At 39.9% G+C, this 27,674-nt stretch overlaps 1 protein-coding gene across 1 annotated transcript in view; it reads left to right on the top strand.

Annotated features, from left to right (window-relative positions):
* Positions 1–829: 829 nt before the first annotated feature.
* The window catches only part of ankrd44 (ankyrin repeat domain 44), a 53,312-nt gene continuing 26,467 nt past the window's right edge, over positions 830–27,674 (top strand). The window contains exons 1-8 of the mRNA XM_084724413.1: positions 830–1,556; positions 15,194–15,277; positions 19,265–19,343; positions 20,251–20,321; positions 21,946–22,146; positions 23,770–23,857; positions 25,728–25,870; positions 26,184–26,396. Of these exons, the coding sequence (XP_084580539.1) occupies positions 1,530–1,556; positions 15,194–15,277; positions 19,265–19,343; positions 20,251–20,321; positions 21,946–22,146; positions 23,770–23,857; positions 25,728–25,870; positions 26,184–26,396 (906 nt within the window). The 5' untranslated portion in view covers positions 830–1,529. The remainder of the gene's footprint in view (positions 1,557–15,193; positions 15,278–19,264; positions 19,344–20,250; positions 20,322–21,945; positions 22,147–23,769; positions 23,858–25,727; positions 25,871–26,183; positions 26,397–27,674) is intronic.

Genomic DNA, 27,674 nt, shown 5'->3' with positions numbered 1-27,674 from the left:
GACCTACTAGAAGTGAAACCCAAACTCAAAATGCTGGTATTTGACATTCTGATGCATTTACCAACAGCTTGGACAAATCATACAGACTCTACCTTTAACATTTTAGCATTCTATCATTCACTAACAAGGACCACACCATATGTTTGGTAAAAAAAAAAGGTAGTTTATTGGATAGTGACGGGGTTTGCTGGAGATTGGAAGGGAATCATGTGTGGAGGGACGGTAGGGGGCAAAGAGAGGGATGTAAGGATTGAGGAAAGGGATGAGGAGTCTGAGGGATGAAGGGATGAGGTGAGGGATGAGGAGGTTGAAGGTGAGGAATGAAGGGGTTGGGTTTCTCATCGAGCTGCAGGGCTAGGACCCTGAGGGGTGAGATTCAGGGTGGGGGCATGTCTCGATGAGCTTTGCTGCTCTGTCCTCCAAGGTTCCTGGCAGAGACCCAAGTGGATGCAGGGGAAACGAGTGAACTCCCTGTGGAAGGAACCTGAAATGGATGAGCTTAAACCTGGGACCTTCTTGTTGAGGGACCACCGTGGTGATCACTGAGCTGCATGCTGTCTGCAGAAAAAATCAGAATGGGGAGGGGCTCATGAGAACTGAAACGAATGGAAGAGGGTTAGACGTCCTTATATAGGTATGCACAGGTGATTGGAGTAGAGGTTTGTAGGTGGCGGAGGTTAAAAAACATTTAAAACATTAAAAAACGTCCAATTTCTCAGATTTCAGCCTCTTAAATGTGACTGTTTCCTCTCAGATAAATCATTAATGAAAATAGATTTTACAGGAAAGCCTTGAAAAATAGGTCCAAACATGTGGAGCACACTAACTCTCGTGACCCTGTTCATTATGTTGAGATACTCTCTTTCTAATCGTCATCACAGTGGCAGTAATAAACCTCCACACACTCGGAGCGTGCAGTTAGTCCGTGTGTCCGTTGGAGGGCAGCAGCGAGGAGGTGCTGGTTGTTGTTGATGCTGAGGAAGCTTCTCCTCCACTTCACTTCTGCATCTGAGAGGAGGAGGAGGAGGAGGAGGAGGAGGAGAGACAGGCATCAACTTCCTGTGTGATCTGTGTTCAGCTGAGTTCAGCCTGGCTGCCTCTCCGCTCCGGGAGGCTTGTGGCTCTGCAGACCGGGGAGGAGGGAGGCTTCTGTGGGTGGTGTATGGCTGTGAGAGACGCCTGGCTGGGACCTCCGTGCAGCAGCAGCGGCAGCAGCGGCCGTAAATGTGGATTGTTTACACCGGCGGGTCCAGCCGTTCCTGCTCCCCCGCGACTCCGAGCGGCCGCCTCGGCTCAGCAGCGTCGCCGCAGATAGCGTCAGTCTAGCGGGGCTGATGGCCGCGGTGCTCGGCCCGGCCTTCATCACCATCCGCCGCCTGTGAGAGAGCTACGAGAAGCCGCGCTGCTCGCTTCCATCCAGCCGCCTGAAGTCCCGCGGGAGGAGCGGAGAAAGGAGGGGAGGAGCGGCGTGCGGGGCGCAGCGGCGCACCGTGCGTGGTGCTGCGGTGTCGGAGGGAGCTGACCCAGAGATGGCTGTTCTCAAACTGGCCGACCAGGTACAGCTGCTAGCTGCGGTTAGCTTAGCCTCTAAACAGGCTCCATCCCACCGTGTCCTCTGCTCTGTTTGCTACAGATGTATTTTTAATATCGCAGCGTGTCTTTGTGTTGCCTCTCAGGGCGTCTGGTCAAACACAACAGAGACAAAATAACCCGTCTCTCCTGCACACTGTGCAGGGACACATTCATACAGCTGCTGCACAGAACCGGACGTTTATGCGTCCTGATTTTCGCCTTTTGTCGTTTATGTCTTAAATTGTCGGTGTTCCGTTAAAATTAGGACAGCCCACTTCTCAGTTACTTCCTGCTCTGTTTCCTTCCGCGAGCATCCGCAGGGCTGAGGACACAAATGTCCTCAATACAGACAAAAAAAGAGAGAAGCTGGAGCTGAATGCAGATCTGACATATAGTGCTGTAATGTTTGGCACAGACTGCTGTTGTGTTTCATGTGACAGGACCTCCAAATGCAAAATCCTTCCTGATAAGATGTTATGCCAAGGAGACATATTTTAGAGGTTTATAGCTTATAAATCTCACTATAGTGTCTGTTTAGTAGCTGCTCTGGAGCTTTCGCCTGCATCACATGATGCTCCTCAGTACAGTTTGACCACTTCCACTCTCACCATTTAAAGGTCCAGTGTGTAAGATTTAAGGGGATCTGTTGGAAGAATAAGGCAGGCATTATATATAATATTTAGGGATGGTTTGAGACCAATTTTTCATGTCTGATACTGATATGGATATCACAACCTTGAGTGTGTGCCAGTACCATTTTTTCCTTCTGCTAAACAGCTAAGCTGTTAATAATACATTTGTATAGAAGCATCAGCTGAGCCTTCTAAAACATTATCTTCAAATTGAGAAGTAAAAATTCGTCTCCCATGAAGGAAGAAATAGTCTGCATTTTCATTTGAGAAAAACAAAGAGAATACAACAAATAGTGTCCAACATAAAGACAAAAGGAAAACACGTCCTTAATATCTATGTAGTTTTAACCTGAGAGCCACACAGCTGCACACAGACAGAAGGAAGGACCAGATATGTAAAAATGGAGATAAGCCACGCAATACACGAGTGAGCTAATGTGTAGGGCTAAAAACTATCAATTATTTTCATTGTCGAATTGTTCATCAATTAGTTGTTTGGTCTGTAAAATATCAGAATGATGAAAAATGTCAATCAGTGTTTCCCAAACTCCAAGATGACATGCTCAAATTCAGTTTAGTGTCAGAGAGGAGAAAAGAAACCAGAAAATATTCACAGTTAAGAAGCTGAAATCAGCTTTTGTCTTTTTTTAATTCCTCTAACTGATTAATGAATTATCAAAATAGTTGGCAGTTGATTTAATAATTGATTAATAATTGATTAATAATCGATTAGTTGTTGCCGTTCTACTTCCGTGTTCAGTGGAGCAGCTTCAGATGTAGAGGATGTGCTCTGCTGTGGGCGAGGCTGACATGTCACTTTACTGACCTCATTTATCAACATGATGCTGGTCTGTCATGTTCAGTGCTGTTTACTTCACCTCACTGTTCTGGGTCCTGTTGCCCACAGTCTCCTCAGCTGAGGTATACCGTCTGAAAGGTTTACCTTTAGAAGGACGGTGTGAACCACTCGTAAGCTGTCCCTTAGTGATGCACTCTGTTCATCCTGTCACAATTTTAGCTTTATTAGACCAACATTATGCTTTTCAAAGGGACAGTTGCAGAATAGTTCACATCTAGGCTAGTTGTGCAAATTACAACATTAGTTTAAAATTAACTTCATGAAAATTGATAACAAACAATGTTTCTGTGTAGAACATATCGTGAGAATGTTGTCATCTCACCTGTCTGTTCTTATCATGATGGTAAAAAATAATAAGATATAGGACGTCTCCATAACACTAATCCAGTTTGTAAAAAATTGTGGATTTTTTTTTTAATGTAATGGAGCTAACTGGGGATCTGGTTAGTCTATAGTAGCCTGAACCCCAGACTGACCCTGAGAACTGAAGAGGAGATGCACAGTGCTGATATAGACCACATACACACAGACACGCACGCACACACACACACACACACACACACACACACACACACACACACACACACACACACACACACTCACTGCACTGAAATGCAGATATGCTGCTACAGGTGCCTATTGTGTGACGGCAACAAATTTGTATTAGACCTTTTGCTTGTATGAGAACAAAATCATTCATCCATTTATCTCTATCATTTATCCTGACCTTTCAACAAGTTTCAGACTGTGTCTTATGTCCTGATTCATACTTTTTTATATATTTTGTAGGCTACATATTTATTGGAACTCTCGTCTAGATTCTTAAATAGTTAGCAGATGATCTTTAGTCGGGATGGCTTCCTTTGTTGTCATATTAAAATGAGGTAAAATAATTATAGCAACACTTGTTATGTTAAAATGCAATCGATGCATGCACTGTGATGAAAAACAGGTTACAATTTACAATGTACCTTAGCAGCTCTTCCTTAAGGACACCTTAAGGGACAGTCTGGGAAACACTTGTAGGAAAAGAAATTCCCTTGCTAAGGTATATTTTAGAAACCTTTGCAGAATGCTGAGGTACATCAAAACTGGACTGATGCCCAGGAGTTCAGGCATGCACATTTTTCTAATCCCTGATATCTGCATTGGCCATAGGGCTGCACAATTAATTGCAGTCGCAATATGGCCAAATGCAATATGCAAATCGCACAACCAGAACCGATTTGCAATATTTTGCAGAAGGAAAAATGTGTGAGAAAACAGGATTGTAATGAGGTACTGTAGTTCTGCAGGGATGACCTGGACTAAAAATCTTCTTCTCCAGATGAAAAACATGTTTGTTTACCTCACTAAATGGTGCTTTATTTATTTATTTTTTTGTGAATGTGAAAATTGTAATGCAAAACTGATAATTTCCAGTAATTGTATCACATATCACAGTTTCATTAAAAATAATTGCAATATGACTTTTCTTTGCCAAATCATGCACTCGTAATCAGCATCAGCCCCAAAATTACACACATTAAACACTTTCTTTAAAAAATGTTCAACAGTTATAGATATTTGGTTCATCCATTAAAGATATTCTGAGTATTTGATCAACAAACTGTTGCAGCTCTAATCTGGTGCATAATTCCATGACTTGTAGGTGGGCTGAGGTCTAACGTCCTGTCAGTGGTTTATTGAAATGATCAGAGCGAGGACCAGCCTGCAGGAGTCAGTTTTCTTTGTAGTCTCACCTCTGTAAACTCACAGACTCGTGTTCAAGCTTCCACCTGTTTTTAAATGATCCCGGTGAAGCTGTTCATGAGCAAGAACACATCTGGATTCTGACGAAGACCATGGACTCTGTACCTTGAAATGCAGAAGAGTAGAAATCCCCGATCTGACGCAGCCTCGTCAGTCCAGTCATATCAGATCTACCGTTAACTTCAAGGAAGGGAAGAAGAGTTTTTTTTTTATGTAACCCAGATCTGTGGGGCTTCCTGTTATTTTCAGACAACATGCTGATGATGCCTGATAAGTTGAGGCCTCAGCTCTGCAGACGGCTCAGACAGTGGCGTATAGATTTTTTTCCTCTTTTTTTTTTGCTTCCTTTCATCATGTGCTGATCAAGAGTAGGTCACATGAAAACCAGCCATTGTAGGATCTGTTTTAACCTGTGATGGTAAATTCTGCTCAGGTTTTTGTCTCATTTTTAGTGTGAGCTGTCGCAACTCGTGTAACAGGAAAAGTTTTGCAGATGCTGATGTCATCCAGAGGTCGAGGTCACTCTGAAAAGAAGTAAAGGTCAAACTGGGATTTGTGCAGCTCTGATGTCTTTAGTCTCTTCACATCTAAATTAATATGCATATGCATGTATTTTTGTTAGGATGCATTTTATCCTCCTTTTTAGTAGGAGGTATTGTATATGTGTATACATGCACAATAGTGAAGAGCTTTTTTGGGCAGTAGCATCATAAGCACAGGAAGTTGTTGACTTCTGGCTCTATGCCATGGCACTGCTGTGTGTGCAGACATAAGTGTGTCGCTATAGTCGTTGTGCGCATGTATGCTTATCAGATTTCCTGTTTTTTTTCTCCTTTAGCCTTATTTTAACATTGGTTTCCTCTATTGTTTCCTGTCTGTTCCAGGTAGGTGAAACACTCAGACTGTCATTCTTCTTCCTTGTAAAGGGATAATTCAAATTTTTTGAGGTGGGGTTGTATGAGGTACTGTATAGTCAGTGTATTGCCTACAGTAGATGGAGGTCAGCAGGCCCCCAGTTCAGCGTAGTGACATAGGACACTAAGCAGTGTCCTGCTGTAGACGGAGGCAGCAGCAAAACATAACCGAAAAATGCAAAGGGGAAGTGAAACCACTGTTATATATAAGCCAAATATTGCTCTTCTTTAAGTCTCCAGACCTTGACAAAATCAGTGTGTGTGTGTGTGTATTTATATATATATATAGTAATATATATAATAATAATGATGATGGTAGTAATAACAATATTAATACTAGAAATAATACATAATACAGTAAAAATAAAATTCCAATAACGCTGATAATATAGCAAAATATTAAATATTATAGGTGAACTAAGAAGGATGTACTGATGATACTAAAACACTAAGTAAAAAAAGTTAAATAAATAATAATACTTACAATAATAAAGATTATAATAATAAAACAATTAACCAAGAAATTTTTTTTGATAATAATGGTAATGATGATGATGATAATGATGATAATATGCAGTCCACAATCAAGAAAAAAAGAGACAGTAAATAAATATAAGAGAACAAATAAACAATAACAAAGATATGAGGAAAAAATTAACAGCACCGTACTTTTCTAGGAAAGGTGTAGTAATTTGATGTATACCCTTTAATCGATTAAAATATTTAATTGCAATTAATCACATATTTGCCATTTGTTCAAAATGTACCTTAAAGGGATATTTTTCAAGTGTTTCAAATGTAGTTCAAATATACCTTTATTAAATAAAATATATTAACAAAACCAATGACAAATGTTGTCCAGAAACCATCTAAAGTCACTGCATTTGGCATAAAAAATATTATTATATTCAAATAATAACAAGACAAACCCATTAGTCCATCAGGCACAGATGAGCAGATTGACCTGCTCAATTTAACATTAAGACCAAAACACACTAAAAAATAGAAAAGTCAGTCGAAGCTTCTATGGAACTGCAGGCTCTCTCTCTCTCTCTCTCTCTCTCTCTCTCTCTCTCTCTCTCTCTCTCTCTCTCTCTCTCTCTCTCTCTCTCACTCGCTATAGCAGTGTTAAAGGGAATTTGCATTTCCACGTTATTTACGCATTAACTTTGACAGCGCTAATACCCTTAGTTAGCATGTGCTAAAATAAATAACAAATAACAAAAACACAGTCACAAAAGAAAGAACAAAATCAGTCATTTTACCTCACAGAACACAAGAGTTGTTGGTCTGATGCTGCCTCCAACTGTCAGTCTGTTTGTATTATTGTGTGAATCTGTGCTAATCCTTTAAAACACAGAAGTCACACAATAACACAAACGAACAAACTGATTGAGGCAGCAGTAGACCAACAACTTCTGTGTTCTGAGAGGTAAAATTACTGGTTTTGTCAAAGGAGTTTGTTGGCTTTGGAGAGAAGATGTTTGGGTTATATAATGGGAATTTCCTGTCTGAATAGGCCGTCTGATGGAATGGTAAAGTGGGGTAAAAATAATCTCAAAATAGCATATACTTGAATTTTATTGAATTTTTTTTTGTGCGTTTTATTTTGTATTTTTCTAAAATTCAGTTTCCTGCTGACCCTGTCTACAGCAGGACATTGCTTAGATTCCTACACCAGTACTCCTGCTGCTTCTCCAAACTGGAGGTGTGTCATGTGAGTATGGGTTTGTGTTGTCACAATACCAGAACATTAACATTTACTTTTGTAAAAAACAGAAAAAAAAAAGGCACAACAAGTAGGATTTTTTGAAAAATGACTAACCTACACAGTGCTGGTACAGAAAAAGTCACTGAACACAGTCTGCACTTAGACAATTTTAATATCTTTGGTAAACATTATGACATTTTAAACGTGGTATCCAAAAAAGTATACATACAACTGCATTTCAAAAAATTGGTCCTTTGAGAGGGAGGTTGGGGGAATAATAAGATGCCAAATAAAGTGGGTTTTGATGTAGCACTTGAGTGTTACGAGGACATGACAAGTGTGCTGTGGACCCTGAGGGGAAGCAGATGAGACAGTAAGAGGCCGCTCACCTCAGGCATCAGAGGAAATGAAGACATGGCCGCAGAGCACAGGGAGACACAAAACAGGACGTACTCATTGTATGTGTGTGTGCTCGGGACATGACGTGTATGTATGTGTGTGTTTGGAATGAAAACAAATGTAATCTGATGGAGGAAGTTAGTGTAGGATAAGAAGGAGAGGCTGGAAGATGGAAGGAGAAATCCGTTTGTTCTTCTAGTTGTTTCAGTGGGCTCCTGAATGGAGAAGACTTTCTCACTGTAACTAGTTACTAACACAGCCTGGGTCACATTGATCGGTCCTTGGCTTTGCGATGAGAGCGTGCAGCACGACTACTTTTATATTTGGTGTGTTTTGGTGTGTTCAGTGTTGAAGTGGACGTTTTCCGTTAGCTCTGAGTTCATGATGTTCTATTTACGGCTTTCACATGAACGCAGCATACAGCTGTGGCCAAAAGTTTAAATACACTTGTAAAGAGCATGTATGTCATGGCAGTCCTGAGTTTCCCATGATTCCTGTAACTTTTAACTTTCTATGATGGAATGATTGAAACACGCGTGTCTTTGTCACAGAAACAATCATACATTTTGGTTCTTTCATTGTTACACGTCTTCTGGAAATACAACAAAATCTGCTGGGTCAAAAATATACATACAGTGATGCTCATATTTGGGTAAATGTCTCTTGGTCATTTTCACCTCAGTTAGGCTGTTTTGGTCACCATCCACAAGCTTCTGGTTGTAACTCTGACCACTCCTCTTGACAGTTTAACTAAATTCATCGACAGACTTGTTTCTTCAGCACAGTCCACAGGTTAGTGATGGGATTTAAGTCAGGACTTTGGGAAGGCATCTAAAAGTGGAATTCTAACCTCATTTCTTTACCACTTTTGATGTATGTTTTGAGGTCATTGTCTTGATGGAACACCCAACTGTGTCAAGATCCAGCCTGCTGGCTGATGATTTTAGGTTCTCCTGAAGAATTTGGAGGTCATCCTCCTTCTTCATTATTCCATTTACTCTCTGTAAAGCATCAGCTCTGGCAACAAAACAGCCCCAGAGTGTCAGTTTACCACCATGCCTGATGGTAGGTTTGGTGTTCTTGGGTTTAAAGGCCTCACTGTCTCTCCTCCAGACAGCTTTCTGGTCTTTGTGGCCAAATAGCTCAATTTTTGTTTCATCTCCAGAAAGCCAGCAGCAGACTCCAATTGAGCCTTTAGGTGCTGCTTCTGGAGCAAAGACTTCCTTTTTGCTCAGCAGCCTCTCAGCCCAGTGATGTAGAACACACTTGGCTGTGGCCACTGATGCCTGTGTTCCAGTAGCTTCTGATTCACTGCAGACCTGCTTTTTGGTGATCTTGGCTGATTCCTGACCATCCTGACCAACTGTCTCTCAGCAGCAGGTTATCGCTTGTGATTCCCTTTTCCATCATAGTGTTTGTGTCTGAGTCTAATGAGTGAATGGGCCCTGTTTAAGTTGGCTCAGAGAAATCATCATCTGATGAATTTTGATTAACACAACTTTCTACATCACCAAAACTGATCATTCAACAGTGTTTCCCCTGTACTGTCCTGCATATTTTAGATGTTTCCCTGCTCCAACACACCTGATTCACATGATCAGCTCGTCATCAGGATTCAGGCTATCAGGCAGAGGCTTGATGATGAGCTGATCATTTGAATCAGGTGTGTTGGAGCAGGGAAACATCTAAAACATGCAGGACAGTGAGCTCTGAGGACCAGGATAGAGGAAACACTGTTCAAGTTGAGTGTGTATATTTTTTGAGCCAGCAGGTTTTGTCATATTTCCAGAAGACATGTAGTAAATTTATGAAAGAACCAAAATGCATGATTGTTTTTTGTGACGAACACGTGTTTCAATCATTCCATCATTAGAAACTCAAAACTGCCACGATATACATGCTCTTTAAAAATGTATGTCAACTTTTGACCACGGCTATATATTTGTAAAGACCGTTTGCCAAGCCACTTCACCTTAGTTACTGTTGCTATGTCTGTTAAGCTGTCTGCGGTCACATGCAGTTCATAAGAAAAAAAGCAGATTTCTTGCTTGAAATGCAGAGCTCAGCAATAAGACAAAAGTAAAATGACATGTCGGGCAAGCAAATTTTGCAACTCACTTACCCAGCTGGGCAGGTTGTAAAAAAGAATTTGACTATTAAAATATGTTGATAATCGATTAATTGTAATGTATTTTTTTCCTGCAAAATGGCAGACAATGTTTTCAAGCCTACATTACTGAGAATATTGCTAAAGCACTCGTAAACTTTCAATTTTTTTTAACAAATTCTTGAAAAAATATTTCTATCAGATGTCTCAAACATAACATATCAGCTGTGTAGCCCTTCTAAATCAAAGCTAAATAAGAATTTTAGTTTAAAAATATGTATTTTTTTTAGCGTTAAGAGAACTCTGAGACACTTTAAAAAATAAATGTCAGCTCCATACGTTTAATAAAAGAGTTTGGTCCTTAAAATATATTTTCGAACAGAATTGAAGAGTAAAAATCCAAAACGCCTTCAAAATACGGTTTGTCCCACCTCTTAAGATGAGTGATATTTTTTCTTTGATTAAAGTTCATTGTTCACCAGGAAAATTTCTGGCTCCAAACATATTTTCACTGTACTTAAAAAAAAACTGATCAATCATTGCTAACACCAAAACAAATATTGGCTGATATTAGCGGTATCAGATTGTTATTATCCTAAAATATTTTGGTGCTGGTATGTGTTTGAGGGAATGTTCTCATTCATGCTCACACTCCATAAATCTCCTTTCCTGTCTTGTGCCAGCACCAGTCCCCCCGTGTCCCCATGGCGATCACAGACACGGCACTGTGACAAGGGACCGCTGCCAGCTGAGGTTTTGTGCGTGTAGACTCGCAAGAATGTGTGTGTGACTGCGTGTGGAGCACTTAGAAAGAGAAGCATAGCTAAAGAGGCCATATGCTGCCAAGTGTTGGCTGCTTCTTTAAAGGCACAGCCCCCCCTTTTCTCTCTGCAGCTTGGACCTGGTTCGCTGCTCTCTACCCCTGAATGTGCCCTTCCTCCCTCCGTCTTCTTATCAGTCTGCTCAAGTAAACACCGATTAAACCTGAATCCTAATAGCTTTGAACTAAAGTGAAAAAAATCACGTGGCTGGTTAATCACCAGGAGAAAACAACAAGGAGGAACAACAGCTTCCTCAGCCAATACAGAGCACCGTCCTCCATCGCCTTTCATTTTCTGTCACTCATGTAATTCCTCTTTGGCAACGTGCTTCCTGCTTTATTAGGTGGCATTAAATCATTTCTAGCTGTGATAATAGGTGGAAGTTTCACAGAAGAAAAAGTGACAGATGTATGTGAACCACCTCCTGTCTGTGTTGAATTTTGACCTGTACTTGAAGTACTGTTTTTACAGAATGATACAGGACAGAGGGTCAAAAACTGTCAAGTGCATGACGCTCGCTTTGAATGTCTGTTCTGCAGGTTTCTAGAGTAACAGATTACATGCAATGTGATTATGTAATTAGGATACTAAAAACGAAATTGTAATTCATTACATTTACAGGAAAACAGATGTAGTCAGATTACAGTTAAATTTAACAATAACAATTTACAGTGCATTTTCTCTTTAAATCAGAAAAGAGGAACAATTAATTGCCTCCTGCTGTGAAAATACTGTCATCATCCAAAGACTCAACATGTAATCTAAAAAAATATTTACAGGTCAGACCAACTGCTAATGTTAACTACACAGACAGTACATTTTAAAGTAATCCTCCTAACCCTGCTGGTCAAGATCATTGACTTATTCTGTGATTGGATTAGAGATGAAATGATGACATACACGGTCACAGTGACCAGCATTATCACTCTTATCAGTATAATCATCATATTGTTAAAACATGCTGAAAATGTTCAAAAAGTAGGCCACACACTGAAATCTTTTCACTAAGTTTTATTGAAAATGTCTCAACACTGATGTGACATCATGTCCTCTGTGATGTCACTGTTTTCACTTACGCAGAACAAACCCAAAAACACTAATAGCACTAGTGAAAAGACTAGTAGCACTTATTTCAGTGTGGAGCTGTAGCAGGGAGAAGGTTAGCCTAGCTTAGCATGAAAAGTAAAGGTAGCAAACCTGGCTCTCCCTCAAGGTCAAAAATATGTCTTACGCTCACTTTTCAACACATTCTAGCTATTGTTTGTTTATTCTGCACACAAACAGAAATGTAAGCAGGGATATTTGTGTGTTTAGAGGAGTAATGTGCTCTAACTCGATGAACAACAGTTCATCTTGCGACCTCAGCACGTCTTTGCTGGTTGTAGCCTCACTGTGACTCAGATAATCACTGCAGCTGGCTGTTGTTTGCCAAGAAATATTCACAGAAACGAATGTAATGCTTGTTTTTGCTTGATTGTGTGTTTATGGATTAAAAACTGACATATAACATGTTAATTAGTGAACTTTAGAGGTGTTTGAAGGCATATTTCTTTAATTTTGAACAAAGCTGGGCAAGCTATTTACCCCATTCTGCATATTTATGCTAAGCTAAGCTAATCACCTGCAGACTAACTCCATAGTACAATATACCAACCAAGTGTGGTGTCAATCTTCTCCTTTAACTTTCAGAAAGAAACCATTAAAGCTTATTTCCCAAAAACTATTCCATTAAGCAAAGTTCTTGTACAGCTATTTTTGTGTTAAAGGAACAGTTTGACTTTTTTGAAAGTACACTTATTGGCTTCTTTGCTGAGTTTTCGATAAGAGGAATGATGTTACTGTTATGGCTGTACTGTATAAACTAGACCCTGGCTGGTTCAGACAAGATCACAGAATATTTGTTTGTTTTACTCGGTATTTCCACTTTTCTGTCCCCCACAAAGGGGGCGTGGCCTGACATTTTGGTGAAGTACCTGTATGTGCCGGTCTGATGTGTATCTTAAGTTGGTGTCTGGTGTTGATGGGAAACATTAATTCTGAAGGACTATGAGAGAACAGTTTGAATCAAGCATACAACACAGCGGTCACAGCTTGTGTCTTATGGTAGTGGGCGTTGTTTCATCTAAAATAGACTGGAAAAACAATAGACAGCTTGGTTCTGCCCAAAAGTAACAAAATACACCTACCAGAACCTATTTAAAGCCTCTGAAACTCGCCTTGAAATGTAAAAATGCACATATGATCTCAAATGTTAGCTGATCTAAATGAAAATAAATGTTCATAATAATGAAAAAACAGGTGATCTCTGCTACAGTGTTATTATGATTATAATTCTGTTTCTTCTCATGTTGTTCATTTATCAAATAATTGTGAATTTGTTTTGATTGTGTGATTTGGATATAGCACTCGGCCACTTTGTTTTGCAATTTTGCAATTAATTGTGCAAAAGTTTTAAAAAGAAAAGTTTAATTTGGTATCACCAGCAAACTCACCAGCAGTATGTAAACATCTGGAACAACACCTGCCAGTCATAATGGTCACCAAGCTGCAAGCAGAATCAAACTGAAGGGAAAACACAGGTCAGATGAGGAAGCGGTGTCATGCTGTGCATAGACATGTGTGCCGTGTTCTAAAAGCAGAAGTGAAACACTCCTCTGTGGTTCCTCTCTCTGGTTTCTGAGAAGGAGAGACCGTGCAACAGGAAGTGAGGCAGGAGGTGGCAGAAGCACACAGGAAGTGAAGTGAGGCCTATCTTAGTTAGATGTGATTCATCAATAACACATCTAACCTGTAGCCTTCGTGTGTCTCTGCAGAGGCTGCGGCCTTGACTTTTACTGTGTTATGTTTAAAGAGATAGTTCACCCAAAAATGAATTGAAATGTTTTTCAATCAAAATAAGAATGATGTAAAAATGATCATTACATCCAGTATCACAAATCAGTTACAGTCAATGCCAGTGTTGTACCTTTACAGCGTCGGCTCTGCAATCAGAAGCTTTGTAATGTCTGAATGTCTTCTGTAGTTATTTATCTTTTTTTTAATCTTGAAAACAGTTGTCATAAGCACATTGTTAGCTGTCAACTGGCAATCCCAAGCCTTGGGTTGAGTCTGTCGACCAATCAGAGGCTGTGTTCTAGAGCTGCAATGATTAATCAGTATTAAATTAATCACCAACTATTTTGACAATCAATTAATCGGAGCAATTTTTCAAGAAAAAAGCCCAAACTCTCTAATTTCAGCTTCTTAAATGTGAATATTTTCTGGTTTCTTTACTGCTCTCTGACAGTAAACTGAATATCTTTGAGTTGTGAGTAAAACAAAACATTTGAGGACGTCATCTTGGACTTTTGGAAACAACATTTTTCTCAATTTTCTGACGTTTTAAAACAAACACTTAATAATCAATTCATCAAGAAAATAATCAACCATGAAAGTAACCAATAGTTGCGGCCCTACTGTGTTCCTGATCTGTGAACCAATCAGATGCCATGTTCCTGATGTGTGTGACAGCACTGATCCACAGATGAATCAATAGATCGATGTGCTGATCTCAACATGGGTTTGACCCTTCGAAATAAAATTTTCAATGATGACGGTAATGAGCTCAACCCTGCAGTATGCATCACATGGCCGCAGCTTTGTGATAACATGGTTATCATCACAGCTCTAGCTGTTGACCTCCCTCAGGTTGACTGCAGGCTTTTTTTTTTTAACCCATGCTGCCTTCTGTTCCTCTAAATCCTATAGCCTAGTGTTGGAGCGCTGATTGTTACTGATAGCTTAGCTGCTCTGTGTGTGTGTGTGTGTGTGTGTGTGTGTGTGTGTGTGTGCGTGTGCGTGTGCGTGCAGGGCCTCTATTTACCTCATATCTGTGATCTGGGAAAGAAAATAAGGGTTTCAGAGAGATGACCTCCACACAGTGCCCTTCGTTAAAGCTGTTTTTCTGCACAGACATTTTATTTTATGATCTCTATCTACAAAGAATTTACATCAGTTTCTCTGTATGGTGGCAAATATTTTGGTCTTCTGTGTCTCCATAGAGGAAGAAAGTTTTAAAAAGTCATGCTGGATATAGAGAACATAGTATGAGTGTATAGTAGGCTACAGTCTCATAGTAGCCCTCTCTTTTCCAGCTTTTGTAAACAGCTTAAAGTCAAGCAGCTGCTCCTACACACACACACACACACACACACACACACACACACACACAGCCGTGGGAAGGATCATGGTTGGTCTCCTCTTGTGTAATGGGCAGGAAATATTCTCCCTAACATGTCATTTCGTCACGTTGCCTCTCTCTATGAAATTCATTGAGTGTTTAAATTGATCATGTGCACTTGCGTGTCTTACATGTTGCCTCTGGTCACGTGTCTGACGTCTCTCCCCTCTGACTGTGCCTCTGTCTTCTGTCTTCTCCTCTCCACAGCCTCCTCTCATCCAGGCGATCTTCAGTGGAGACCCTGAAGAGATCCGCATGCTCATATACAAGTCTGAAGACATCAATGCTCTGGTGAGGACACACACACAAACAAGCACACACACACACAGTTCATACTAGCAGTGGAACACCATCAACAATTTGTTCCATTCTTTTTAAAGTCATTGTAAGAGCTTTAATGGAATTATTAAGTACTCATATCAGCACTCAATAGAGCTGCAACCATTAATTAGTTAATCCAATGTTTCCCAAACTTTTTACACTGTGAAAATACTGAGCTCCCCAAGTACCGCCTCACTGTTTTGCACCATTTGCTGCTAGCAGTGACTGTGACACTTCAGTGGCGCTTCTTTCAGTAGCTACTAGCAGTTATGCTTGGTTCACTGTTGTCCACTTCATTTTTCCACTTCCTGATCTGCACCTCTCTTCACTACGATTGCAGAGTTTTTGAACCATTCATTTCCATTCTCTTTATTTTACCTCTGCTTACTTTCTTGCCCTCATAGTAAGCAGACCACAGTGGATGACATGTGCACGCTACATACAGGACTGTGACTGTGTGGCAGGCTGATACTGAAAAAAAAATAGAGAGATCAATCTAATGTATTTTCATTTGGGGTTTAGTAGTATTTTGATTCTATGTTTTTAAATGAATGTATAGAAAATAATATTTAAAAAATATTTGACGTTCCACCAGAGGCAGCTTGTGTACCACCAGTGGAATCATTTATTAATCAACCATTAATCATTTTGAGTCATTTTTTCCTCATACAAATGACCAAATTCTCAGTTTTTTGCTTCCCAACTGTGAATATTTTCTGGTTTCTTTTTTAAAGACTACTTTTTTGGCATTTCTGCCTTTGTTTGATAGAGACAGGTGAAGATATGACAGGACAGAGGGTAGAGAGAGGAGATGACATGCAGCTAATGGGCTGCAGGTTGGAGTTGAACCAGCGGCTGCTGCAGAGGACTGACAGCCTCAGTACACGGAGCACACGTTCTACCAGCTGAGATACAGGGGAGCCCCATGTTCTGGTTTCTTAAATATTGTGAAGAGGAAAACCTCCTTCATTCCTTTGTTTGATAGAAATCTGCCATTTCTGATCAAAATTTGAATACATAATGTTGATTTTTTTTTTAAACCAGTTTTTACACTATTCCTTCCACAAATTTCATCTTTTTTTTATTTAGTAAGGAATATAATCAGATGATCCCCCCCAAATTTTTCATGTCTTATTTGATATTTACTGTGCAGTGCACTGCATTCACTTACAGACGCACTGCTTCTGGTAAATAAGCAAAAGTTACGTTTACATCAACTGCCGTCCTGTGGGTAAGAAATGGGCCCCCTTCTGCCTGCTCTGGTCCATGATATACATATAGTAGTATCTTTATATAATCATAATAATATATGATCACTTAACATAATAATCTATTTTTTTATTTATTATGAATTTATACATATTAAATTATTTTTTCCTTGTTGTTTCATACCAACTGAAACACCCCTTCAACTGAATATAACTGAAATGAAAACACACTTCTATTAAAAGGTGTATTGTATGTATGTGTTTCTGGAGCGTTGCATGTTGTAGTTCACTGATCTTCTCTGTGCAGAAAAGAATAGTTTGTTCAACAATGTCCATGTTGTTTCACCAGCATGGAACCGGCCGCCTTCCAGTTCAAGCACCTAATTTTGAACCATTCTGAGTGTTTCTACCAAAAGGAAACGGTTTTAGAACCAGAAAAGTTGGTTTCCATCGAAGTAAGAAAACACCAGGTTTTCCTTGGGGAACCAAAGTGGGCGTGTCATGGTCCACAGGTTGTTGTGTGTTGTGCAGCGCCCTCTGTTGATGATGTCCTTGATGACAGTGGTATAAGAAATGTGGTTTGGTTCACAAGAAAGTACTAAAGTTCCGAGGATTTTGACTGGAACCAGTTGAAGAACCAGGGGTTATTTGGTGGAAAATGGCCCAGTGTGTGTTTCCTCTCATGAGGTTATTTGGGTGTAGATGCATAACACGTTTGTAGCGGGGCAGCACGGGATGTGCCTCTCGTTCTCCTCTCTGATGGACTGGGCCTGCTGTGTCTGGTGATGGCCGTTTGGTCTGTTTCAGGACGCCCACGTCACCGTCATTGTCCACTTCAGATGTGTTGTTGTTGGAGAGGCAGCTCTCAGCCAGGTCACATGGACGTGTGGGGTGGTCATCGGGATGCTGAGTGCGGGTGTGTGTGAGCTGACTGAGAGGAACAATGGCTGTGTTGACGCTGATGGGCCTGACACTGATCCCAGCTCATCATCTGCCGTCACAGCCTCCTCTGTTCAGTCTCAGCTCGGCCTGCAGCAGTGTGACATTTTCACAGTACCATAATCATAGAGCTGAAGGATTTATCATGATAAAATGTTTTATTTCAGATAACAATGATTATGGATCATTTGTAATAACCTATTTTGAAAGAAGGCTGAATTTTACTGCTTTATTTTGAATTTAAGCACCTTACTTTGAATTTATTCCATGTACATTTGCTTATCTATGGTATTAAATTCTACCATATTTCTGTACTTCTTGTTTAAAAATGGTTCATTTTTCATGTCTGTCAGGACATTATATTTTCTAAAATTTTAATAAAGCATTTGTTCAACAACAGCAGTGTTATAGTATATGCCATTACACTGTGACATTGTCTGAGATGGTTTTCGTACGGTGAAAATCCATCATTGCAGCTCTCATGCTGGCAGATGTGAAGCTTGAAAACATTATTTAATGAAGGCATATGTCTCTCTTTTGGAAATAACTTTATTAGGAAGATAAAATAAGCAGGATTTTAAATCAAACTGTAGAGTTCAAAATGTAAGTAAGCAAATCTAACATGGTATGATAGCCGTCAATTTTCTTACAGTATACCACGAAACTATTATACTACTGTAACCTTTGTTCTCAGTCAGAGTTGTTCTGATACCAGGATCTATGCAAGTCTATGCACTGTTTGATACCATGTACCTGGTCCTGAAATGGAGCCCTGCTCGACTCTATGCCTTTTTTTTTTTTACCTGTGCTAGGCCATATAACAGTGATATCAGTCGTATCAGACGAAACCGAAAGTTCAGGTCTTGTAAACTGTATCCTCACGGAAAAAAAATGTACTGGAACATCTCTAGTTTGAAAATGCACTCATGGATTATTAATATGTAATATTCCAGATAACACTGCATTAGGACCACAGCTAAAATGAATTTCGTAATTGATTAAGTGGTTGATTCTTGATTCATTGATGAATAGAAAATGTCAGAAAATGGTGAAAAATGTCGATCAGTGTTTCCCGAAACCTAAGATGACGTCTTCAGTTGTCTTGTTTGGTTCACAAACTGAAGACTCAAAAAACAGTACTCACGTCCAAAAACGATGAGTACTGGGTGCTGGACAGAAGAACAAATCCAAAAATAGGTCCGCACACCAGAAACTGCTTTTTTAGGACATTTAATAGTATCGTAGATAGTAGTGGGATGTTTGGTTCACAACCCAAAGATATTCAGTTTACTATCAGAGAGAAGTAAAGAAACCAGAAAATATTCACATTGAAGAAGCTGAAATCAGAGAATATTCCCTTTTTTTCTTAAAAAAAAAGTTACTGAAATGGTTAATTGATTATCAGAATAGCTGGTGAATAATTTAATAATCAATTAATTGTTGCAGCTCTACTCTGTATGTGAAAGGGTTGGACTTTTTAGTGGTTTAGTGCTTTGTAGCACATTTAGCCGACACTCTCGACTAAAGACGAGATCAAACTGAATACTTGATACTGAATACTTGGTCAGGGTTTTGTGTTATTAACTGGTGTGATTATATTACATGTGTGGCTGATTTTCTTGTAGGAAGAAATATACTCTAGATTTAATTTGGGGAAAATGAGGGAATCTGCCCCTGGTATCAAATTAATTTAATTACACTCTTAAACCACAGCAGTTTAGAATAAGTGCAGCTGGTGATGGAGGTTGAAACCTGGCTATATTGCCAATATTATAATCAAGTCCCAACTGACTGTCTTCCTCCTCTACAGGATGCAGAGAAGCGCACCCCGCTGCATGCAGCGGCCTTCCTGGGCGATGCCGAGATCACCGAGCTCCTCATCCTCTCTGGTAAAATATGCTCCCTTGTTCTGCTCTTTGAGTCTCTCTGAGTTTTCATCTGCCTCCATCTTTTTTCAGCTGTTATCGTTTCCCTCCCGCCAAGCCCACCCCGCTACATTTTAATGTTATATACAACTTATCACATGAAGTATGCTGTAGATCTGCAGAACAATCATACCATGTATGACACCTAATTGCCTAAATTCGTGATCCAATGATGATTTTCTGTAAGCTTAAAGGAGCACTCTGTAAAATATTTACTGTACCTTATCATAAAATGACCATGATATGCCATCAGAGATCAAGGAAACAGACGAACAGTCTTGAAATAGTTGCTTCTCTGACAACATTGTTGCAGTGCTGTGTCCTATTTCTATTCTGACCCATAACTTGTGTTATTGTTGGCCCATTTCACATTAACCAGAGTTCAAATTAATGCCGAATGTTTTCCCAATGAGTAAGTGTCTGTTTATGAGTCATAAGAAATCATTACTAATCTTGTAGAAGGAGTAGATGTTTGTAACAGTTAAACTGAGCAAAATGTTAATGGAGTTTGGCAGGCAGCCATTTAACTTATGGTCCGAAGTGTGTTATTTCAGCGCAGTGGACTTTTGTTTTCAGGCTAATGGGCTGAACTTGACATTGACAGTTGACAGTTATAAACAGCTGATCACCTTCCAGTGGAGGACTCATTGTCACTTGTTATTGTAAATTTACAAAGTGTTCCTGCAGCCTGCCTGAGCTTCGTCACCTCTGGGGAGGAGGAGGCATGAAGTAACAACTCACTTCAACCATAAACTGTATATTGCAATTGTCACAAATTGCTTGTTTAATGGATAAGGCAGAAGTTGCTGGAGCAGCTAAATGTAAATACCAATCTTTATTTTAACTTTTTCTTTTTTTTAATTTTCTGCAGGGGCCCGAGTCAATGCCAAAGACAACATGTGGCTCACCCCTCTCCATCGCGCTGTGGCATCTCGGAGCGAGGTGAGAAAACACCCACACTCACACCCACACCCACACCTGCTGAGTCCAATTGTTGCTTCTTCCCAAGACAGCTTTACCTTGGAGGGGTTTGTGAATCTGGGTCAAAGCAACTAATCACTCCCAGCACTCAAACAGGTCATTCAGCATGGCTGGAATAGCTGGAGGAGGAATCTTCAAGGTGTGGCAAAGGTTTTCTGTACATCCAGCCCATTTACCAGTTGTTGTGCTGATGTGTCTTTGTTGTCCTTGGAGTCAGAATCCTGGTTAGAGTAGCTGTTAACCACGTCAGTACTGTATTCACTCTTGTCAGACTGGTCTCAGTCAGTCTCAGAGCCTGCGTTCGATCTGTATGAAGCCGTGTTTACTGGGAGGCAGTTGAGCACAGTTTGGTTGCCCGCTTGCCCGACTCGTTTTCTGGTGCTCATTCCGGCGCCACACCCTGCTGGCATTCCCGTGCCCGAAAACCTTCTCCAGCCAGCAGTCTGAGTGCTGCAAGTGTAAACACCAGCGCTCCCCTGGTTCTCCAGGCTCCCAGTGCAGAGGGCTGCGCTACAAAGCAAGATTAACCGTCTTAAGCCCGAGTTTGTAATATCACAAAGGTGGCTGTTTTTTAACCTGGCTGGATCACCATGGTAACTTCTGCTGAACTCATAACCTGGTCAGGCGCAGCTTATGTTCTGAGTTTCAGATTAAATCAGTGTAAAAAGTTTTGTGATGTCTAAAGTATTTTTTTTCCTGTTTGCTTCAGGTCATATTAACATATTAAATTTTACACACAGATCATCCACACGCTAAAACAACAAAACAATAAGCTACAGACACTTTGAATGTGTTGAGGTGCAGGCAGAGTCAGCTAACAGCACAGAGAGCTAACATACTAACTTAAAAGAAGCCTAATCTTTATCTGCAGCATTTGAATGTTGATTTAGAATTTGAATGTCAGTGTAACTCCTCAGTGCAGCTCTACTTTTTCAAACACACACACACACACACACACACACACACACACACACACACACACACACACACACACACACACACGCACACACACACACACGCGCGCGCACCTGAAACTGATGATCTTGACCTCATTAAAAAGACAGTAAAATGAAAAATAAATTTTCCAAGTTATAATCCAGGGTCCTGTTGTTAATTATTCTCTCACTATGCTGCTAATTATGGTTATCTTGTCATTTTTATGTCATTTGTAAATGATATTTTTGAATGTTTTGATATCCAGGGCTGCAACTAACAATTATTTTTATTGTCGATTAATCTGTCAATTGTTTTCTCAATTAATCGATTAATTAATCCTGTCGCAATCTAAAAAAAATGTCCTGTAACATTACATTATTAGAATATTCACATTAAAAAAGCTGAAATCAGAGAATTGTGACTTTTTTTTCTAAAAATGACTTGGAACAGAGTCATCAATTATCAAAATAATTAATAGTTAACAGATTAATTTACTAATTGATTAATAATTGGTTAATTAATTATTAATTATTGCAGCCTTAATGGTATGTGGATCACATGACAGATCATGAGTTGTATAGAAGTGTACAAACATAATAATAAAGTTACTCATCTGTAGAACACACACTGTGTTTGACTGTGTTCTCAGGAGGCGGTGCGAGTGTTGATCCGCCACTCGGCTGACGTGAATGCGCGGGACAAGAACTGGCAGACGCCGCTGCATGTCGCTGCTGCCAATAACGCTCTGCGATGCGCTGAGGTCATCATTCCGCTGCTGAGCAGTGTCAACGTGTCGGACCGCGGCGGCCGCACCGCCCTGCATCACGCTGCCCTCAACGGCCACACTGAGGTACTGCAGGGAAAACACAGGGTGCATTTGATCCATCAGAGAGTGACGAAGGAAGTCAGTGAACATGACTAAACATAACATGAATAAAGTGAATCATGTCAGTTTTTCACACCTGTTGTACGAGACGAGAGGTGTAGTTGACTGAGTGGTTTCACACTAAACTAAACTTAACTAAGGCTGTTTCCACAGCTGTAGTTCGGTTCATTTGGACCAAAAGAAAAAAAGAACCATGGCTGCATTTTAGTCCTGTTGTGGTTCCTGTTCTCATTGGCTTTTAACAAATGAACCAAGAGGAGGGAACATGAAGTTTTACAGACTGACAGGGAACTTGTTGATCGGACAGTGTTTAGTGATTGTCATCCTGCATCATCAGAGGTTTACACGGCACTTTAATGCTTCAGATCTGTATATTTAAGCTCACAAAGATTATTAGGCAAATCGTGACATGTTATGAATAATGACTGACAGATAGGAACAGGATGAAAAAGAGGCGTCTTGTAGCTGACAGCACACTGAGCACCTGTATGTGCAAAATGTCCACACTGAGACAGCTCGCTGCAGCGCTGCGTCTCCCAGACCTGCTGTAGATCTTTGTACAAGTGTTAGGCAAAAGCACAAAGCACACAGTGGGATACAAGCGCAGCAGTTTGAACAGCTTCTGTCCTGTTAATGAGGGAAAATACCTGGTATTAAATGAATTTCATAAATACAGGCTTATCAATTATATGATGGCCTCCTGAACAGATTTAACGGTCAGCTGATGGATTTATTAGCAGTTTAGCTTTGGAAATCATTCTAAAATAATTCACACCACAAATGAACCGCACCAGAGTTCGTATGGAAACCCACCTTTTCAGGCAGACTCGGTCCGGCTCTTTGGTCTGCACCAGGATTCAATTAACAGCTTTCACACCAGCCCCAAACCACATAAACCAGGCAAACAGACCACGGCCCATTTTAACAACTCAAACAGGAACTGAAAGCTGTTTGTCTCTCGCTGTTGACTACTGTTCAGATTTTTTCTGAAGTACGGTCCTTCAAAACTCTGTATTCACAGGAAATAATCTGCTCACATCCTGCAGCTGTTGTGTTCACTGGTTGAGTATTGAATATAATATAAGATATTTGTAAAATATGACACTCAGTCAGGGGTTTGTAACCAGTGGAGAAGTTCACCAGTAAAAAGGCTGTGATATAACCGTCCTCTGTGCTATTTTGGTTGAATAGTTTGGTCAAAGGAAAAAGGTGGGCGAGTGCAGCTGTATCACTGGGGTTATTAAGTGGGTTGTTGATTTCGAAACACTCCTCGTCTTAGAATCATTCACAAATATTCTGAATCTAAAATTAACAATGAGAGGCGGCAGATTTCTGAGGCCAAACTGAATGGACAGTTTCTCTGTTTCTGCCTGACACCGTCTCTACAGAGTGTTTACGCAACAACTGAGCCAAGAGATGAGATGTATTTACAACGCTGTTATATAAAGATCATCACCCACACACACACACACTCACACACACACACACACACAAACACATGCACACACACACGTAAACATACACGCACAAATGTATACCTCTTATATTACCCACTAATTTCCCGTTGCTGTGTTTTCTCTCCGTCAGATGGTGAACCTCCTCCTCGCTAAAGGAGCCAACATCAACGCCTTTGATAAGAAGGACGGCCGAGCGCTGCACTGGGCAGCTTTCATGGGTAAGAGACAAAGATGGAGTTTGTTAAAGACAGATCACCCATCATGCCTTTATCTGCTGGAACGAGATCAAACTAGATGTTTGTGGAAAAATGAATCATCAGCTCTGTGTGAGCTGCCTACCAGCTAACATGACAGAAAGAAACATGTATTTAATACACACAGACCCCACAGAAAACAAAGCTGGGTAACTTATACTGCAGGTTCAATCTGCTGTGACAAAGCTCTGTTTGTTTTAGTCCACAAAACTCTGCTGGAGTTTTACAGGAAAACGGTGTCGCAGAATCTCCCAAACAATGGAAGTGAATGGTGACCAGTTTTCAAACAGAAAAAACAACTGGAAAAAAAACATCAAATGGCTCCATACTGCTTATCTGGTATAATCCAAGACACTGTTTATACACTGTCACACCACACACACCCAGTTCACACAGTGTGCATGTGCACATGAATGTGGCGCCAAGCTAAAGATCTACAGTGAAGATTCAGGCTAAAAACATGGTGGAAATAACATTTTTTTAAGTAAACTTGGTATGTTGAGCTTTTTTTTTTTTTTACATTTGAAAACTGGTCACCATTCATGTCCATTGATTGGGAGATTCTGCAACACTGTTTCCCTGAAATTTGATCAAAATCACAAAACAATCTACTGCAGTTTTCAAATTGCAGGAGGTGCAATATTTGATTAAAAAACAGTTTTAGTTTGTAAAATGATTGTTGTGCTGCAGAGATGTCCTGGCCTTCACATCACATTCTACAGACTAAAGAAAAATTTTAGTAGGGCCGCAACTAATGATTATTTTTTTAAATCATTTTTATGATCAATCAGTTCATTGTTTGATTCATGAAATATCGGAAAAATTATTCTGTCCCAATCTTGTCTATTAAAAAATAGGTCCAGACATGTCAGAAAGTATTGATCAGTGTTTCCCAAAGTCCAAGATGACGTCCACAAATGTCTTGTTTTGTCCACAACTCAAAGATATTCAGTTTACTGTCAGAGAGGAGGAAAGAAACCAGAAAATATTCACATATAAGAAGCTGAAATGAGAGAACTTGGACAATTATCTTAATAAAAAAAAACAAAAAACGAGAGAGATCTTAACTGGTTAAGCAATAATCAAAATAGTTGCGGTTCTACATCATTTGGTAGAGATCACTGTAAAAATCAGACCTTTAATATGTTTTTCAATGAAAATAAGAATTATAATGTAAAAATTATGATTCCAACCAATACTGCAAATCATTAGGTATTTTTTCACAATCACTCAGATCCAGTAGATAATAACTGAACTTTCATTTTTGGCTGAACTGTCTGTTTATCTCTCAAGTATGCCATCCTATGTGCTGCTTGCTCTGGTTTTTATTATTGTACAATTATTTTTGGTCATTTTGGCTTTTGTTCAGGTAAAATAATCAACCCAAAGATGTTGCCTTGGCTCTGGAAAACTGCAATAATAAAAATTTAACTTTTAATATTACTAATATAATATAATAAGTTAATAATTAATAGATTAATATAATGTAATTAATGGAAAAAATGTAAAAAGTAGTCAATAAAACACTAAAATAATATAGGTAATAGATGAATCAATATTAAAATAATAGTTAGTTGCATCCTTATGTTACCACCAAAAATATTAGCCAATAGAAATGTAGTAAATGCTTGTTGATCATGTGATTCATAGTTTCTTTGCTAAATCTCCACCACACTTTGTCATCAGGTGTTTAAGTGTAAGTAGTATTGTGTCTTTCTTTCTGTCTGTTGCATGAAGCAGAAACATTACGACTTTATTGCTTTTAACAACTTCATCTAACAGCTGGTTCCTGCTTTTCGCTCGTGATCTATGTGCTGTGTTGCGCCCCCTGCAGGACATTTGGATGTGGTGTGTCTGCTGGTGAGTCAGGGGGCGGAGATCAGCTGTAAAGACAAACGAGGGTACACCCCGCTGCACACGGCGGCGTCCAGTGGACAGATAGCTGTGGTCAAGCACCTGCTCAACCTGGCTGTTGAGGTCTGGACAACACACACACACACACACACACACACACACTAATTCACTGTCTCCATCTACTTCACACTTGGGAGAAATAACACACACTCCCACACTGAACACATGTTCCCAGTTTAACTGACACAACAGCACTTATTATGTCCTCATTCAACACACATACACATTCACAAGTTCATTAAGCACAACACTGACACACACACACACACACACACACACACACACACACACACACACACACACACACACACACACACACTGACACACACACAACTTTCCTCTGTCATAATAACAGTTGTTCTTCCTCTGACAACAGATAGATGAATCCAATGCGTTTGGGAACACGGCGCTCCACTTGGCCTGTTTTAACGGTCAGGATGCCGTCGTCAGCGAGCTGATCGATTACGGCGCCAATGTCAGCCAGCCCAACAACAAAGGCTTCACCCCGCTGCACTTCGCCGCTGCCTCCACACATGGAGCGCTCTGTCTGGAGTTCCTGGTCAACAACGGGGCCGATGTCAACGTACAGGTACGCCGACCGCACGTCTGCCTCCCATGAGCCCTCACAGCTCCGCCCTGTGGTTACAGACGATGCGCCGCACGTCTGTAGCTCTGCTGCTAGCTGCACGGCTCTGGGAGTGCTAATCCTTTTATACATGTGCTCACTTTTCATTTTGTTCCAGGCCAGAACCCACAGGTCAACATCTCCAAATGTCAACACTTGAGACAGTAATCACACAAACCCTTCACAGTTATCATTTCTGTCATCTTCAGCTTCAACTCTGAACTTAAATCTGAAGTTTTTTGGTCAACTGTGGGCAGCGAAAACAAACAAAGTGATCGGCTCACTCCAAACTTCTCTATCTGAACTGTACACCCAGTCAGTGATCAGAAAAGCCAGTCTGATCAAACATGACCCCTCACACCTCCTCCACCACTCCGTCCAGTTACTGCCATCAGACAGGCCCGAGAAAAAAAAAAAAACAACAACAATACAGTCTTATTCACTCTCTACATGTGTGTTTCTAAATTTAAATGTGCATTGTTTGTTTAATTATTGATCCTTGTCAAAGAGGAATTTCTGCCACCTTGTGACAGACAATAAAGTTCTCTTCTATTCTAAATACTCCACAATGTTCACCAGCTGTTCTCCAACTGTGTCTGTCTGTTAACAGTGTAGGAACTTTAATTTTGGTATCTGTCTTTATTCTGTTTTTCCAGTGTTTATACACACAATGTTCAGCACTGTACAGTTCAAATAGACAGAAGAAATATTGTAAATTAAATGGCAGTAATAATAACAGTACAGGATGTAATAAGACAACTAAAGTAAACAAGAAAAAAGAAGAATTAAATTAAATTGATAAATAAGTAGTGAAACAATTATAATATAAAATAATACACAGCAAAGGCACTTGTCTAGCACACAATGTAAATTAAATGAAATCAAATTAAACTAAATAAACTTAAATTACATTAAGTTAAATTAAATTGGGGTGTCACAACTATGTCAGAATTATGAACTATGTCCTGAGGGTATAGCTATCCCTTTTTTGCCTGATTAAATCATGTTTTTGTCAAAATCTTACAGGGTTGACAGAAATCTGTGACACAACTTTAAAGGGCCAACATTATAACAAAATCCATAAAAAAAAAAGATGATTAGAATAGAACATTTTCAGCTATGTTATCAGCTGTGAATCCTTATCTGGGACAGGGCTGTTTTCTGGCTCACAGCAAGTTTACAAAAGAAATCAAAACATTTCAGAAATATAAATCCTAATTAAAATGTAATAAAGTGTGAAAT

Source organism: Lutjanus erythropterus, chromosome 8 (genome assembly GCF_056507025.1).
Source record: "Lutjanus erythropterus isolate fLutEry1 chromosome 8, fLutEry1.hap2, whole genome shotgun sequence".
NCBI classification, from domain to species: Eukaryota; Metazoa; Chordata; class Actinopteri; order Lutjaniformes; family Lutjanidae; genus Lutjanus; species Lutjanus erythropterus.
Note: the sequence above shows the minus strand (reverse complement) of the source record. Positions and strands in the feature narration are given on the sequence as shown.